The sequence below is a fragment of the Metopolophium dirhodum genome, chromosome 8 (genome assembly GCF_019925205.1).
Source record: "Metopolophium dirhodum isolate CAU chromosome 8, ASM1992520v1, whole genome shotgun sequence".
Classification (NCBI taxonomy): Eukaryota; Metazoa; Arthropoda; class Insecta; order Hemiptera; family Aphididae; genus Metopolophium; species Metopolophium dirhodum.
In genome coordinates this window covers 29,343,721-29,363,178 of record NC_083567.1, presented here as the reverse complement: position 1 = coordinate 29,363,178, position 19,458 = coordinate 29,343,721, and the positions used below count along the sequence as shown (strand labels likewise).

General features: G+C 29.5%; 2 protein-coding genes across 2 annotated transcripts; one reads left to right on the top strand and one right to left on the bottom strand.

Annotated features, from left to right (window-relative positions):
- The first annotated feature begins 48 nt into the window (after positions 1–48).
- Positions 49–3,491, top strand: LOC132950372 (programmed cell death protein 2-like). The gene is made up of 5 exons (XM_061021794.1): positions 49–443; positions 506–663; positions 735–1,026; positions 1,636–1,868; positions 1,972–3,491. Exons 1-5 carry the CDS (start codon positions 348–350, stop codon positions 2,240–2,242), a joined length of 1,050 nt encoding a protein of 349 aa, XP_060877777.1. The 5' UTR covers positions 49–347; the 3' UTR covers positions 2,243–3,491.
- A 2,405-nt stretch (positions 3,492–5,896) lies between these two features.
- LOC132950902 (uncharacterized) lies at positions 5,897–18,748 on the bottom strand. The gene is made up of 3 exons (XM_061022514.1): positions 18,484–18,748; positions 18,233–18,382; positions 5,897–7,873 (listed from the first exon to the last, which is right to left on the bottom strand). The coding sequence occupies exons 1-3, from the start codon at positions 18,551–18,553 to the stop codon at positions 7,656–7,658; spliced, it is 438 nt and encodes a 145-aa protein (XP_060878497.1). The 5' UTR covers positions 18,554–18,748; the 3' UTR covers positions 5,897–7,655.
- Between the last annotated feature and the right edge of the window lie 710 nt (positions 18,749–19,458).

Genomic DNA, 19,458 nt, shown 5'->3' with positions numbered 1-19,458 from the left:
AATATTTTATTCTGTGATAATAATATGTTGCTCGGTCTGATAATTAATGGTAACCGGTGTCCGGTACGTAGCACGGTTAAAGATGAGTTGATGAGTCTATAATTGTCTATAATTGTCTCAATACAAAAATCCTCATAAAAACATTTATATTTTTCATTTTAAGAAAACATTTCTATTTACCAAGACACTTTGGTGACAGATGACAGATCTGTAATGTTATAACATATCACCAATTGGCAATTGCTTGTTTTTGGTTTTATATTATAAACACATTGATACACTCAACTAAGACACTAAATATTTGTATTGCTTAGGTTTAAAAGCAAATTTGAAAACTAAAAAAAAAAATGTCAAAAGTCTTACTGGGTTTTGTAGATGAACATATCAAGAGTGAAAGCTGTTCTGATGATGCATACACAGTAAATAAAATTGGAGGATTGTCTGTAAGTAGCTTTTTAAGCTAAATAAATAAGAACTGTTTTTAAAAATTGATTTTTATTATTAGAATACACTAAATCAGAATTTTTCTCCAAAATGTCCACTGTGTAATCGCCAGACACCATTACTCATTCAGATATATGCACCTGTTACAAATTCTATTTACCATAGAACCTTATACATACATGCATGTGTAAGCCCAGGATGTTGGAACAAATCTCAGAGGTAAAGTATTGAGAATAAAGTACCCATTGAACCTTTTATTATATTATATTCATTAAACCATTCTTATTCAGTTGGATATGTTTGAGACGACAGTGGGTCGCAGTAGATGATTATGATAATAAGCAGCAGTCTACAACGTTTATCGAATGGTGTGATGATGCTGACGACTGGGGTGAGGAACCTGTAGCTGTGGCTGAAGACAACGGTAATATTACTGTTCCAAGCCAAGCAATTGAATTATGTGATACTGCAAGTGCTGAGTTAGAAAATTCTGATGCTGATGATAATGTAGTTGCTGAGCCAATTGAAATACCAAATACAAATTTTTTTCAATTACTAGATAGTAGAAAAGAAATACCTTCAGTAAGTTGCTTTATCAATTTGGATATAATATTTATATATTTTTAAAATAAAAAATAATAAAATAAAGATAATGAAAAACCATTAAAACTATATAACATTTTACATGTAACCGGACATGAGAATTGTTTAAAAGTTTTTGAAAAAGTCAACTTTTGTATAAAATTATACTTTTTAGAATTATTGAAATGTTAATATACAATTAGCTACCTATAATCAAATGCATGAGGCTTGACAAGTGATTTCTTATTTAATTTAAATGAATATTGTTGTATTAAAACGAATTGATTAATGAGTTCAAATGAGCCTTGAGATAAATTATAAGTTACATTTTTTAGATTTTTGCAATCATAGATGTTAAAATTTAGTAAAAAAAATTAATTGAACTTCCAAGCAAATAATAATTATAACTATATATACGTTTAATAAAAGTGATAAAAAGTATAAAATAACAATAGTAATGGTTGACAAACTATACTTTTATCTAATAATTTAAATAAAATTGAATTAATTAGTTATTAATGATAGAGATGGACATGATTTTTTGAAAATTGATAGTCTATATATCAGCATTTGTTAATTATAAACTTTATAAAATAATATTTATAACAGGATCACTATAATATGACTATATTTTTTGAGCCATATTATATATCAGTAGCTTATGAAGAATCGTCTGATACAGTAAAAGAACATGCAAATAACTTATTACACAGCTATCAAAATAATCAAACGATTCTTGAAGAAAAGAATGAAGGCTATGAAAAAAGTTTACCAGCACATGGTGATAAGCTTTTTGAAACATTTGCATCAATGATAAGAAAAAATCCTGGTCAAATTTTACGGTTTGTATGACAATATCAATTTTATGTCTTTTTTTTTATTGTCTTCTTTTAGACTCATGTCTATAGTATTAAAAAAAACTATTACTGAACAATTTTTGTTTAGGTATTGTCGTACTGGAGGTAAACCTTTATTTTTATATGAAGAAAGTGAACCAAATGAATGTACCAACTGCCAAGGAAAACTATTATTTGAGTTACAAATTCTTCCATCATTAATTACATATTTGAAACTAATATGTGGAGACGATCACCTTGGTAGTGGACACTTAGAATTTGGAACAGCTCTAATATACACTTGTGAAAATAATTGCTGGAATGAAGGAGATACTTATAAGTATGAATGTGTCATAGTTCAAGAAGAAAAACTGTTTTAAATTTTTATATTTATCTAATAAAAGATTTAAACAATCAATAAAATATAGTAATTTAATTTCAAATGTAATCATAAAACATAGTAAAGTAAAATGATTGTGTAATTTTCCCATTTACCTAGGATAAAAGCACATATTTAAAAAAAAATTAAGATAACCAATCAAACCATGGATTGTAATATTTTTTACAATGAATTGTAAAATTATTTAATTATTAGTGTTTTCTTATAATTAGAATGTGAGTCCACAAGGTCTGGGACAAAATCCCAACAATTATCATTGTGACCAAACACTAAAATTTTTAATATAGTCAAAAAATTATAACTAATAATTATTTTATCTTCATATAACTACATCCCAGTATTTGTACCAACATTTAAAGTATACAAACAGTGAATACATATTAAAACACACATAAAGTATATTTATTATTTAAAATAAAATGTTCAACAAATATTTCTTTTTAATTTTCATTTAACTAGGTTTATAATTAATAATTATTGTATTCTTTAAAAAAAATGAATTGGGGTAAAAATGGGTATAATAAATATAAATTATAATCAGTGCAAAAGTTTTAATCTAAAAATCAAAACCATTTGCCTGATTATTGTTCTTACTTTATGTACCTACTTACTCATTTTGTCTTTTTGAATAAAATAAGTTATGTTATGACTATAGTTGAATCGGAAATATACCAATATAATATGCTTGATGAAAAAAATTTTAATCATATTTTGACATATTTTTACCATTTTGTATATTATGTATTTTTATTTAGAAAATATTTTAACTATTATTCATACAATATATGTGAGGTTTTAGTCAAAAATTAGTTCTATCTGCGTGTTATCCAGTTTTTATGTTTTAATTTTGAATTGTCGAGATTTTTTCTATATCCCAAGTACATGTTTAAATAATACCATAATGTTAAGCTTCAAAATAAACATTGGAAAAACTTTATGAAACAAATGTTGAACATTAGTTGTGTTATATATTATGTTATTCATAATCTTTATAATATATATGTTGTTAGGTTGTTATTGTTATGTTATGCTATATGCAGGGTAGGGTGTCAGCACTGCATTAATTGTGAGATGGTGACCAGTGGTGACGACGGGCCTGTAGTCTGTGCTTTGCGCCAGTGTCGGATGCTGACTCTTGTCCCCTTTTGTTATGTAGCTGAACCTATGTCAGTCTTGAGGTGTTTTTATACTAAGTGATGTTACAATAAAGTGAATCTTATATAATTTAAGCCTATGAGTTGCAAATTTTATGAGTAGCTATAACAGTTGTAATTTATAAATTTATCCAACATTTGATTTATGAATAATAAAAAAAAAGAAGTTAAATTTGTAGTCACTTTTTTCAAAATGTTGTATATTTTAGTGATTTTACTCAAGAATCCAGATAATGCATAATAATGCCTCTAAATTGCCTGTACAATTCTATATACTATAAAATATAAGCGTTAACAAAAAAAAAAAAAATTAGCAAATAATAACAGCAAAGACAAAAAACTAGATACTTATTATATTAATGGACTGTAAAAGTTTTTTTGTCATTGTATTGTTTATGTTATGAATAAAAAAATTATTATGAATAATAACACATTCACATAATACAACCTTTAATATACAAACCTTCATTTTTTTCTATATTGTTTTTAACAATTTGTGGTCTGATATGAAAACTATGTCATGGCATACAATTATTGGAGTCAAATGTATTTAATTGAAAAAAAAACGATCAGTACAAAATTGACCACACATTATCCTTGGAAAATGCATATAATATTTTTAAACAGATTTTCACTTCAGATTAATAATGCTGCAGTCGTTGAAAAAAGGTGTACCGACTAGACAAATTAGTATCAGGTACCTATATTAACAAGTGTCAAGTTAACAAATAACGACATATAAAGAAAAGAAAATCATCTTTGTGTTTATCGATATCACAGCTGAAAATAGATACCTACATATCCAAAATCCTAACACTTGGTGAACTTGTCAGTTTTTAAAATAAAAATAAATATGTATGATAGTTAAAGTATTTCTTTTTTTATTCCTATTCACCCAAAATTACGGGACCTGCACGCAGAACGAACTTTCCTCAAACGATTTATATGTGTACCTACGGTCGGTGGTTACTTACGCTGCAGCTTACAAAACAACAATGGCCAGCCTACATTACTACTTAAAATTACATAACAATAACGAGGACTGTCCAAATCCTTTCGAGGCCCGGTCAGACTTTGGATCGTACGTACGAACCACCGATTCATGGACCGGCCTTAATCCGCCGTTCTTGCAGACCTCCCTTTCTGACTCGCCTCTTCGTGAGCCGGCATACGCTCTACGCTCTTTCTGCCTCGTACGCCGTGTGTAGCGAGCTGAGGGCAGACGCTTACCGGATGGATCACGTCACCTTATTCCCCCGGCCGCCTGCCTCTCCTCGCCCTCCTTCACAGTCAGGAAGTTCTCCGCCATCGCGTAAAACAGCCGAAAAGGTTCTTCAGCGTCCCTGAATACTGTCATATTTTCTTCATGGGTTAGCTATAGTAGACCCTCAAACTCCGGGCCACACAGTACCTATTAGTGGAACGTCCTCATATTTCGGTAAGCAGCCGAGGCGCCCGCCAAACACCTCCCTCATACCACTCCAGTACTGACTCTCAAACATTTTGTGAATGGCAGTGTCGGCCTCGCCGTGAAACGTGCATTTGTGCAGTGTGCACCACGATTTAAGATAATACCTACAATTATTATATTTTAATTTTAAAGCGAGTTATGAGTATTTTAATATGTACAAATAATTTATCAATTTTAAAATACTCATAACTCGCTTTAAAGTATTAAAATATAATGAAAATCCTATGAGGTGGTTGCAAGGACAATAATCTTACCTTTGAATTTTAAAATTTTTATAATTAATAATTTTTAATTTTTAAGCTAAACGTCATCTGCTGAGCGTAAAATTTAGTATGTTACGCACTTTTAAGACGGAGACAACACTGCCGCGGTACCAAGCCCTCTTAAGTAATCTATTATAATTTATAATAATATAGCCATTATGGCATTATGCCATAAAATAAAATTATAGAATAGTCGTAAAATGGTAAAATTACATTTTAACTATTTTATAGGTATTATAATTGATATGACCTACCCTCATCATTTTTATTTTATTGTTTACTGTGTTTGGTGTCGACTGTCGACGACGTGACGGTTTCTACTTGTACAGTGAATACTGACATTACTGAGCGATTACAATAAATTTTAGATTAGGTCCACACATATACTTGACATACTGACACATGTCCCGATGACCGGTAGATTTTAATCTAGATAATACAATAGATAATGAAATTTTCATCTATAAATAAGTCTCAACACTGGTCACTGATACTAGGCGGTACTATTATTTTGCTAAAGTCCACGATCAAAGATATACCTTTAATATCTTTAATCGTGCTAAAGTCTAGTGTCTACAGAAACACTATAGGTATATAAATATATAGTATTGATTATATCGGGTACCCGGTACCTTAATAGATCCATAGGTTATTGGTAGGTATACCAGTCGTGTGAGTCCATTATAATATGACCACTGACCATGCATGTAAACATGTGTATGCAATATCAAATATATCAACAATAATTCATAAAATATATAGGTATTTTATTTATACACTAATTTATACACCACGCATAAAATATTATATGAATAAATAAAAAAAAAATACAATACATGTAGGTACAGGACATAGGTTTTATATACCTACATTATAATATTGATGTCACTAATTTTAAAACAATAATGGTTATAGGTAACGATTACTATCGCTGATAAAATATAAGTAAATCTCATGCAACATCTATTTAATCTCAAATAATGATAATAATAATATTTTATTGAAAATATAAAAATTTCAATTTTGTACACTATATTTTATACAAAATGTAATGTCGTTGACCTAATGCTCAAAACAGCAAGAGATCCACGCGCTTATTTTTTGGACGGATAACTGATAAAAAATTGCACAACGAATTTACCCGAACTGGGAAGACGTGAACGAAATAATATATATTATATATATAAAATACCAGTAGGTATGTATACTTATATTTAAATAAAAAAAACAACGAAAAGCAAGTTTGAACAGCAATAATTTTACCGTAGCCAAAACATAATTGTCTTATTATTATTACAACAAGACGTTTAAAGTCGGTTACACTTTCCCTATCGTACGTAACAATATAAAAAAAAACACGCGGTTTAACACAATGATAAAATTTAAAATAATAACCAAAACCCGTTTGGAAGGAAATGGTCCATTCCTATAAAATACTAAATCAAATTAAAAATAGAGTTTAGGTAAGTACCTATAACCTGAATATGGTTTTATTATTTATCATTGTTATTAGGTATAGGTACAAATATTGAAGTAAATTGTATTTAATCTATATTGTAAATTAAAAGTACCTATAACATTGTGTATGGATAATTTTATTCAAGAACAAAAAAATTTTAATCTAGGTATAGGTACCAAGTTTTTTAAATATGAAGACAGCGCACTTATCCTAATATCCTAATAACTTACTGGGTAGGTTCTATCTATTAATTAGGTATTATTATTGTAAATATGATCATATAAAATACTTAAGTAATCCTATATTGCATAAAAAAAGTAGATGGTACTTAGATCTTTAATTAGTATCAATAAATCACATTAAATAACAAAACAAACATTTTAATAATAGGTAGTTATAAATTTATAATGTGGGGTACAGAGCCCTGTGAATGTGCAAGACAAGGGTGGCCGACCCCATAGGTTAGTGAGTGAATAGGAAAAGAAGAAGAAGTTAAGTTTATAATGATAAAAATGTAATTCTCAATAACCATTTACAATTTCTTATCGATAGAGGTTGGTAGTAGAGATATATTAGGTATATCAATCAAAATATTAATATTATAATTAAAATTATATTGTTAAAATCAAATATAATTACCTACCTACTTTGCGGAACTTTATATAGGTACAAATAATCATTATAAAAAGAGAGATATCTAATATCGAAGAAATCATACACACGTAAAATGTACCTAATATATTTTATATACATTTAAATATATTGTATAAATGTGTTATGACTTGCCGCGTTTGGTGTATAGGCATATAATAGCTTTGTGTTGGGGTGTAAAATATGTCTTAGAATAAATCAACATTGTTGTTAGGTATAAAATGTATAAAATATATATATTTGAACAAACGGTATATAATAAAATATATACCTAGGTATATAATGTGTGTCATATACCTACGTGATTGTCGTAGACATGACCGTGTTTTGTTGGGGGCGGAAAAGGGCGTGTTTCAGAGAAGGAAAAAAAAATCACGAGGAGGGGTGTTACTGCGTTAATAGGACGTAGCGAGATGGACCGCAACCGCCAAAACCATGGTCAGGAACACGGTGCAACCTCCGATGACCACTGCGCCGTTGCAAAGGTCCTGGTCGCAAGTGCTGCAGTGTTCGATGCGTATGTTGGCTGGAGTGTTTATGGCGCATGGGCCGTCGTCGCTCCGACTGTCCGACGCCCAAGCGCACGACCGGATTATCAGCAACTCGCCGTTCACTGCAATTCACATGACAAACATCAATATTATTCTATAACAATTATTATTGATTAGCTATTATTATAATGATACAATATTACCCGGAGCAGCCCACATAATATTATATTTAAAAAAAAGTATACAACACACACCTTTACCGCATACGGTGTCAAACTCGTTGAAACGGAGTTATATTTAGGTTAAAATATAATACAAGCGATTTTCAGAAAATTTTAACGTGTGAATGATAAGTTAACACGACCTATATAATATTATTTTATTATACCCTTCGAATAACATATTATTATAGTTAAAGTCATTCGATTGTTATATATTTTTTTCGGTAATCTATTCCATGTATAGATAAAAGGCAGGCCTGACGAGCGGAAAAATAAAAGCAATTGCTTTTTTTAATATATAAGCGTACTTATGGTTAAATTGAAGAGATTATATATTTTTTTAGAAAATTCAAATAGAAACTTTTAAATATAGGTAAATGGGTATATCATTAACTTGTATAGTTGTTTATACCACAATAAAATACTTACTATGATAGTACCTACTTAAATGTATTTAGAATATTAGGACTTGCCGTAAAAAAAGTGTACGCTGATCTAAGGAAGTAATAATGAGTATATACTATACTACTATGGTAATCTATAATAGTACCTAACTACATGTATCATTATTCTCATACAACACATACCTATATAATTATAATACATATAGATGAGTATAGGTATATTTATCGTGAGATGTCACTTGAGCTCTGCTCATAACCGTTTTTAAAATCATACGATTGGTTTAAAATGTATAAATGTATAATAATTAATAAGTATATTATACAATAATACTGGTTTAGTGGTTTGCGTTAGAATTGGCGATGCGAGACAAGTACCCAAACCGAGCAGTGTGTACTATTATAAATTATTCATTTCCATAATTCTTGGTTTTTATTTCTTGCGAAATAGGTAGATATAAAATATTATAAAAAAACTGTATGGACATTAAGTTCCCCTTACATTCAACAATATTAGTGTCACCTTGATGCTATCACGTTTCTCATAAAATATTCAATTTTATGTACCTACTTATCTATATAATTATATTAGTATTGGCACCAAAATATTATACAAGAAAATGTATTGTCGTTTAAAAACAAAACGTAGGTATTTAATCATAGAAGGCGTTTATAATAACGCATTTCATAATAGGTACTTATAAGATTATATCTAGATTATTAAATTTATTTAATAATACAGTCGGGTCATCACCTTGTTATGAATCGTCATCGAATTATTTACAAGACATATGCAAAGACACCTCGGGAGTGTTGGGTGTACGAACTATGATTCATAATATGGACCCCAGTCAAATAATTTTATGAGGTAGATCAAGACGTTAGGTTAGGTTAGGTTATAACCTAAAATTTATTAGAGCAATAACTTAATTTGTTGTATATTTACATAATTGTGTGTATAGAGTATTCCTAAAAAAGTTGTCTGATTTATAAATAACGACGTTTTAAACAAAATTTGTAGATATTTTGTTACATTTTATGGCACAATTATTTAAATGATAAAAAAATTATATATTGTACACAAAAAAATATCGGTTTTTTTGTTGTAATCATCTGATACGGATGTAATTATAAAAACCAAAAAGTACGAAAATTAAAAACAAAATAATTTATTTTACTCTATAAACTACGAAGACTTTTCGTTTATTCATTGTGCTTTCTTTTTACACCGTATAGTTTAACGGAAATACTTATTATTGTATATTTTTATAGGTATGCTTATGCAGCTGTCGCCTGTCGTGACAATAGTGTAGTCTTTCCATATTATTATCAACCATTATTCTATAAAATAAATAAGATATAAACCGATGGTAATATTTATGATATAAAATAATTGATAATGGTTCTAAATATATTCGGCAATTTTATAAATTTGTAACAGATATCAATCCACTTTTTAAACCATCCAACCAATATTACGGAGAAAGCCGAGTAATATAATAATGTGCCATGAAGAAAATGGAAAACCTTTATATATAAGCTACTATTAAAAACTACCGTCTTACATACTTCTCTTTCTTCTATAATTACCTATTTATAATAATAGCCAGACGAATCAGCGCTTCATTGATATATTTTGAATCAACAATAATTATGTACTAGATATTAGATATAGGATCATTTTGAACCTTTTTTGTTTCCTATATTATCGTAAATAATTAATTTAAGACCATAACATAAAATAAAGAGGTACATTGAGGTAGATTATGTAAATAATATAGCTGATAACTGTGATAGCTATATTACTATTATAAGTTGTATACCTAGTCCATTGTTTCTTAAACAGTGTTATATTTTGATTATTTTAAAATTAATTTTTAATCGTGCGTCGACTATTCAGCACCTGAATGGTTTGAGTAAACCCTTTAATCAGTACTTTCTTAATGAACAGCAGGTTGTCTTATATTAAAATTAATTGTGGATTAAAAAACCTTTATAGTCAATACACGACCTTCAGCCATGTTAGCAGAGGAATAGGAATTTTTATTGAAATTACATCTGATTCATCATTATAAGAAATATAAATTTAAATTAATGCCTTCAGTTGAATTTTGGTTCAGTTAAAAAAATGCTAATATCAGAATAGTTGTTTACTTGCTTCAACTTCGTTACTTGTAATAGTTATATGTTGTAGATGATTAAAATCAAAACTATGATAGTTGTATACTTGTATAATATATTATATCAAAATATTAAACATAATAATACCTGTAGCCTGTTGTAGGTATTCGTATTTCTATAGTCTATGCTACTAAATCCGAATGCTTGAAATTGAAATATAATGTTAACTTAAATTAAATTATTATACAATGTATTCTCATCCATAGGATAAGGTATCTTATTTCTCAGTGATGGACTAGCTGCGAATACTATACTATAATACTATATAGTTCAACTGTCCAAGGACGATGACAAGATATTATATTCGTTAAAGTCTTCTTCGACGATCTTAAAATATATCGAGACTTGAAATTTATCTAATGAGCAATAGTTACAATATTGTTTATTGGTTTTTTTTTATTCACCATCAGTCATCAGTGTATTTAAATCTTAAAAGTGCACGTGTTGCCGACGCACGTCTAATAAGTGACCGAGATCTTAAGTGTTTTACACGCGACTTTTTGTGGTCTCGACATGATACACATCATAATAATTAATAACCATTAATAAATTACGGTGATACATCACTTATGGAATAATAATTTGATATCAATATTCAATAACCAGTTAAAGATTTATAAATATATTGAACATCGATATAATATTATCTCGTATTTGTGTATGTGTCACGCGAATCATATCAGTATCACTAGGTATATGACGTAAAACAATGCGGGTCGTTTACGTATTGATATAGACATGAACACGAATTCGATGACAAACCGTTTTGGGGGGGTGGAAAACAAAAATCGATTTTTGTACAAGCTATATAATAGCGTCGTCGCGTTTTCGAAACCCACCTGGGATGGAATAATAAAAGTGTATAATATAATAATATCGAAGAAAATAATAACGTAGGTATATATTATACGTATTAGGTATACCTACGCGACTTACGAGCGCGTAGTTAACAACTGTTGTGACGTGATTTTACACGCGGTCGATGAGAACCGTTTCACGGTGTGAATTATATTCGGCCTTATAATAGCAGTGGTCGTGATGGTATATACCTATACATCAGTCTTCGGGAAGCGTGTGAATCGAAACCGCGTGTACACGCGCTTATATATATTTAATATATACTATAAAGTGTAAGCGTAGCTGGTATAGGTATAGACGTGGTGGTACCCGGCAAGGTATATATAGCCATGGTGGTAAGGTAAACGCGGTGGTATATAAGGTATGGACGTGATGGTGGTAACGTGGTAACGTGGGGTAGGTGTATACGGCGGTAGGCGCGAAATTGCTCCGGTTTGAAGTAGCGGCGGTGACGGCGGCGACTCATCACCGTGAAATCGTAACGACTCGATGCCCCCGTAAATCCCGAGACGAATCGATTTGCTCGACGACGAAAACGCCGCGCGCGGGAATAACGAATAATAATAATAACAAATAGTAATAATAATATTACACGGGCGGAATAACGATACAAATCGAAAAAAACCGACCGGCGAATTGCGAAACGGAGTAAAAAAAAAAAAACACAAATACTTTTGAGTATATATTTATATACCTATGCCTATATATTGTAATACATACCCTCTTGGGAAAAATCATACCGATAACGGTGTTTATAAACGTCGACGGCCGGGAAAAAAATCGGCCGCGGCGAAAGCGATATCCGCCGCTTCAAGTGTATACACATTTATATTTGCATATAATATGGTACCTGTAATAACGATAGCTATACATTTAGTCCAGAAACGGATGCTGCAGCAGGAAAATGGCAAAATGGTGAAATGGACCGAAATAATAACCGTTAACTGCATTTACACGGTATATGCACCTCACATTAACTGCAATGTTTTCAACGACACACCCGTGTCAATGTACGAATGTAAATATTTTTATATTCTACATATTATTATTTGTATTAATATTTATTATTTATATTATTATGTACCAGCTGGATGTCATATACAATATTAATTATTATTATGCATACAATTTATCTGTGTACAATGTACAGGCATCGGCTTTAACTTTTCCACTCGACCGAGTGTATAATAGTGTAATCATATACCTATAACTTATTGTAACTACTATTTCGGACCTAACAAACTGTATATACATTGACAAATAGGTGTTTATCAGTGTGAATACTTCTGAGAAAGAACTTTTCGTTTTGAATTTTGAAATGTAGATAATATTAGTTAAATTCGTATTAGTGTAATAAACATAACGTTAAGCAGCGCAAAAGACATTTAACTACTATTGATTTCAATGTAACTACGGTCACATATTATTCTATATTACACTTAAAAGATAATTTATCCGACACCACGAACTATCTCCAACCAAAGGATATTTTTATCTGCATATAGTTTTTTATTCTATAGAATGGTACAAATTAGAATAATTCATATAACTTCATACAACGTGGATTGAATAAAAAGTTGTAATCAAAAAATCTAGGTTGCGTAACCCTTTTGGACTCACGTTCCAAAATAATTAAGCACACAAACTAATTTCGGTTTTTGCTGTCCCGTAAAATTTAAAAAAAAAATAGGGAAGCATAAGGTCTTTAAATAGATCACCATGTACAGCATGTACTTTTAAAATATTATGATATTTTAGACAGAATATATCCCCGACAATCCGTTTTAATGTCTAGCGGACAGGAACGACGGATTTCACGCGCTGGCAACCGACGGTTGGTGTGCTAAATCGGAATAAACTCGATCGAGATCAAACGGATGCCCAAGTATAATACTACCTATGTATAGATTAAAGACTCATAATATTTCTCAAAGACTGAAGCTGGCGACGACGAAACCAGTGCCGTTACAATATACGAGAGTAGATACAGGCACATATATACATATTATATATATTTTTATAGGTATATTGCAGCTGTCGCCTGTCGTGATAATAGTGTATAGTCTTTCCATATTATTATCAACCATTATTCTATGAAATAAATAAGATATAAATCGATGGTAATATTCGGTTTAGTTTTTATTATAATTCGTAAAATATTTATCTATATGATTACCTATAATATTGTCATTGTATAATAAATAAATAATTTTTTCATTTTTCTGTATAAATGTATAGTATTAATATATTGTTCCTATAATAAATAATAACCATTGTACAATAATTACCATATTGGTGTAATGGTGTACCTATACCTATATTATTTTAACGGGAGTTCTGACTAAGTGAGTATAGCTGCCAGCTGGTACCTACTATACCATTGATTATATAATCAATGCTACTGCCCATGCTTAGCCTCCCCGCCAACTTATTATCGCCAAAATAAACACACCATAATAAAAGCTTATAACAAAAACATAATATATAGGTACCAACAAATGTGTACTTACGCCATTCTAATTTAAATATGAAAACTCATCGGTCATCACAATTAATGTTCTATATACTACATACTACCTTTATATCGTCCGTATATACCGTTACCGTGTGTATTGACTATTGGTATGGTATTGATTATTATTTATTATATTAGATACTAGGTATATTTTATAATATAGAGGTCGAAATTATATATTATTATGACTTAATTACGTCGGGAATCGCAATTACCTATAATTTTACCTAAATATATTTTTTTATAGGTAACGTACAGGTATAAACTGGCATTGTGATTTCTAATTACTACAATATTAAATTTGATTAGTATACATTTAAAATATAGGGCCTTTTCATAATCAAATATAATAATATGTATTAATGTATTTATTACTAACTTTAACTAAATTATAATAACAACCTACTGATTATTTTTTCTTTTGTTTTGTGATTTTTATTATTTTTACTTATCATTTTATTTTATTTTTGTCTTTCATATTAATTTTTACACTTTGTTTTTTAATGTTTTCATTATTAATTTAATTTTTAATGTTTATACTATTTTAATTACTTATGAACTAGGATATTAGTACTCCAATTTCACCAATAAGAGGTTTTCCTCAGTGGTGAGTTGGGCCATTACACTCAAAAATTTTGTTCTATCAACTAATATTATGTAACTACATATGGCCAATAAACTATTATTATTATTATTATTATTATTATTATTATTATTATTGGCTATTACATTATAGAAAAAAAATGTAGGTATTTTCTATCATGGTCGATATGTATTTGTGCATAAATGGTGTACGTTTTGTAAAAAAAATAAAGTAAATTATACAGATTATAGGCTAAATTCAAAGTGGGGACTACTTATTTACTTATTTTTTCTAGCGTGTAAGTACTAGGTACCAACTAGGAATATTTGTTTTCTTCAGGAAATTTAAAAAATAAACTTCTTTTCCAAATAATTATAAAATATTTTTAGCCTTACGATTACGTATATTAAGGACAAAACGAGACCTGATTAATATAAATAAAAGCTCAATAGCCATGGCCCATGACAAACCTATAACCAACCATGAAATTATTATTATTATATTTTTTAAGGTATTATTAAAAAATTAACATTGGCAATAAAATGAGGAAGATCGCTATATTATGGCAAATAAAGAATATTGCGCAAAATTGTGTTTATTTTTAAAACACATGATAACTATTAACTAGTTATTATTTTTGTATTACATAAATTACAAATAATAAATTAATTGCATATAATACAAATATAAATATTGAAATATGTATTTCTGTAATAAATATTGCAGCAATATTGAATCATTACTTCTAAGGCATTTATATAATATGCATAAATAAACAATATTAATAAACTCCAAAAATGTTATTATTTTTCATATAAATTATTTTTTATACATATTATATCAATGCCTTAGAAGAAATGATTAAATATTGTTGTAATATTTATTACAGTATTACATATTTATATTTGTATTATATGCAATTGATTTATTATTTGTAATTTATGTATTACAAAAATAGTAACTAGTTAATAGTTATCATGTGTTTTAAAAATAAACACAATTTTGCGCAATATTTTTTTATTTGCCATAATATAGTGATCTTCCTCATTTTATTATTAATTTTAATTTTTCTAATGCCAAGTATAATAATATGTTTATTTCATGATGGTTGGTTATAGGTTTGTGACGGGTATTGAGTTTTTATTTATAAAGGCGGTCTTGTTTTGCCCATAATATAGGTAATCGTATGGCTAAAAATATCTTATAACTATTTGGAAAAGAAGTTTTTTCTAAATTTCCTGGTTGGTACCTACACACTTGAAAAATAAGTATAGTTCCCACTTTAAATTTAGCCTATTATCTGTATAATTTACTTAATTTTTTTTACAAAACGCACATCATTTATTCAAATACATATTTACGATGATAGAAAATACTTACATTTTTTTTCTATAATATAATAACCAACAATACATATTATATTTGATTATTAAGGCCCTATTGTAAATGTATGATAATCAAATTTAATATTATAGTAAATAGTAAACGGTTAATATAACTAATACTATTCCTATATATAGTTATCTGTCAAAATAATATGTTAATAATTAATATAATGAAATTGCTAACGACACTATCACGTTACGATAGAATACGGTTTATGTCTCCTGAAACACGAGAGTGAAACCTCTGAGGACCAGAATCTCTATTCTGTTTAGATTGCGATCTCTATGTTTATTTTTTCTATGAGAATAGTACAGTATCGCTATATGTACGACGTACACACACCTGTCGATTGTTTTTTCGTCTCTCGGATTCCATCATTACCGAAAAATGTAAATACATCATATATATATAATTGTATTTGTATAACGTAGTATATAACAAATACGTAAAAACAATTTCCGGTAAACAAGCCCAGAATTTCTATTTAATCGAGTGATTCCTAAAAACGGTAAAAACTGTTATTTTAGTTAAACAAAACAGCTATTATCTCAAAATTTCCATTGAAAATGTAAATATCAATTAAAACATTGCGGGCGGGCTGACAAATATGAATTTCCGGTGATTCATCGTTCCTTACAAGAATGGCCAAAAGGTTAATAAAAATTAAGCTGGCAATTAAATGCAGTCCATTGTGTCTTAATTCAATCATCGAAAAACACGAGGTACCATAATGAAGATGAAAAAACACCCCAATACGCATAGGCCATCTCATATATCCATTAATTTAAAGAATTTAAACGTCAGTGTCATAATTTGGTTAATACTGTATGTAGATAAAAAAAAAACAATAGTTAATTAAGACTTATTATATAATTATTGATTGATAATTAGGCTTGAAAGATGGAACTATAATAGAACGAACATAACTTATAACTTATAAGAGTATAAGCATATATATATTATATAAATCTGATACATCTATAAGTACCCAGGTACAGTAAAATTTGGTTATTCAAACAGCTGATACCTTTGATCAATTTAATTGGTACCTATATACGAGTATATACGTCATTATCAAATTATCAATAATATGTAATGTAATACTAGTCGGGATCAACTACATTGGATATGTCACTGAAAACAACTATTCAATTTCTACTCTACATATAGTTATGTTTTAGTTCAGTTTTAATAATATTATAATAATATATCGTACTTTTTTGAAACATAATTTATATTGTATTTTTTTTGTATTGTCGTTATTTAACGCTCAGTTTAAGAAAAAGTACGCCTGTAAAACACAAGTATAGTTGGATATTTAATTATTTTAAACTCCCTTAAATATCTAGATAAGTAATTTAGAAAATATGTGTTTTTTTAAATGTAAATATTTGTATTATATTACATATATGAGCTACTGTACTAACCTATAGTTATAGTATACTTCTTAAATCACATCATCTTTTTCAGAATATAACATTTTTCCGTACTTAAAATAAATGCAAATAGGTAAAATATGGTGTTGAAATTTCGCATGACAATATACCGTTCATTATTTATTTTATTTTATTCCATACATATTTTATACTGTATTAGAGAACGAAGTTACGGAAAGGATGTCAAATAATACCTAGGTATTTAATTCATTAAACTATACTAATGTTTAAAACGTTAAAATAGGTTTATCTAAATAATGTAACATCATACAAACAAACACACCGATCTAATATTTGTATTCCAATTCACGTTGTATCGTATCTACATTGTCCCACCAAGAATAGTATTTATTATTTTTTTTTTTTTTTAATTATTTACTTTTAGATTTGAGGGTTACATGCATATAATATAAAAATAGTAAAATCATACTATTTAATATTGATGCTATTAAAAATATCGTACTAGAAAAAAACAATTAAATTAAATCATGGAGGTTAAACATAAATGTATCACGCAATATAAAGTGCTCAAATTATTAGAAATATTTAGATATTTATGCTGTACCAAGTTGTATGAACTAAAGAGAATAGGTACCTACTACATAATATACCAGTCAAAACCAGCTATTTAAATTATTGTTTTAAACATTATGTGGCGAACGTCTGTGTAGGACCAAACAATAGTGCCGCGAAACGAGTATGTGAAATCGAATTGGATTGAATTACGGTCTGACTCGTCTGAGTATGAGACCTTTACTCATTATTGCTGGAGTGACCTGATTTTTTAGTTTAATTATTGTCCACCGCGCTTTATGAAAACACCAATGCGCTATCTATAGCGTGCTTATGTCTACAAAAATCCCGTAGTAGGTATATACATTATCGTATGTGGACGCGTACCTCTTTGTTTTTGTTTCTTGCACACGGGCTGTAAGAAAGCCGAATGAGGTGCTCTGCTACAGTCTTCGATTGCACCTTTGGTCATGTTCATCGGGTCGTTGCAACGTTGGTCCGTGTCCGTTGAGCACACCCAACAGTTGATCGCTTTGCCTGTGCACAACACGGTCAAAACGATAAATATTTATAGGTAATATTATGGCCAACTGCAGCCGGACGACAGATTGTTTATCGTGATAAAATTAGCGACTTACTGTGGTCCGGTAACAAGACGAGACACCCGAATGCGAAGACAACCATCGCGTACATCTGACAACGGATCATTATTGTAATTGATTTATGAAAATAGAAATTATAAGACCAGACGCTATACTATATTAATATTCCTGGAAAACGTAAAAAAAAACAGTGTGTTTTGTTTCAGAATTTTTGGACAATTAATGTTGAGAATAGACAACACTTCGGAGCACTGTGCAAGACCGTTCGTCGGACGGGATCGCAAACGACTATACCGACCATCAGGAGCGTACGGTGGAAAGCTCTCTTGCTCCCCTACCCCCACCACTATTTTAGTACCGCACTGTTGCTCGACGCCCCCCTTGGTCGTCGTTTATATATATTAATAATATTGTGCGTACCGTATTATGCATTACACATTTACACTACATATTATATATGTACGCGATATAGATACTACATTATAATATATGTATAGGTACACGTATTATGGCTCAATTGCGTTTTTTCGCTGAACTAAAAGTGTTCCAGTGAAGCCCGTTATTCAACAAGTGTGCGTCCTACATATACAATTATTATTTATTGTATTGAACGACTCCGATCTCTTTGACCACTTCTTACACTTAAGTGCCATTACCTGCAGACTCCCGCGGCACACGTGACATTGCAGTCTTAACTATCCAACGATGCCACCGATCTGTACCTATAAAGGCTATAATACATGCAGTAGCTATATACTCGTATCTATATTTGCGTGTAATAGCTGTAGGTTTACTTAGGTACAGTTTGTAGTATATTAGTATATACCTGTTTAATGAGGAGTAGCCGGCAGACGGCAACTATAAACTAACCAAACCAAAGTACAGTGACGTGTCGAATTCGTGTACATAACCACCTAATTTTCTCGTGGATATATAGTATTTACTCTTTTAAGAAAATAACGATTTTGAATATGTACTTACGATACACAAGCGCGCCTACATAACACGATA

Coding starts and splice junctions, on each gene's coding strand:
- LOC132950902 (XM_061022514.1), bottom strand. CDS start 18,553: ATGATCCGTTGTCAGATGTACGCGATGGTTGTCTTCGCATTCGGGTGT. Junction 18,383..18,483: donor CGTCTTGTTACCGGACCACA/GTAAGTCGCTAA, acceptor TGTTGTGCACAG/GCAAAGCGATCAACTGTTGG. Junction 7,874..18,232: donor CAAGAAACAAAAACAAAGAG/GTACGCGTCCAC, acceptor TGTGAATTGCAG/TGAACGGCGAGTTGCTGATA.
- LOC132950372 (XM_061021794.1), top strand. CDS start 348: ATGTCAAAAGTCTTACTGGGTTTTGTAGATGAACATATCAAGAGTGAA. Junction 664..734: donor TGTTGGAACAAATCTCAGAG/GTAAAGTATTGA, acceptor ATTCTTATTCAG/TTGGATATGTTTGAGACGAC. Junction 1,869..1,971: donor AATCCTGGTCAAATTTTACG/GTTTGTATGACA, acceptor ATTTTTGTTTAG/GTATTGTCGTACTGGAGGTA.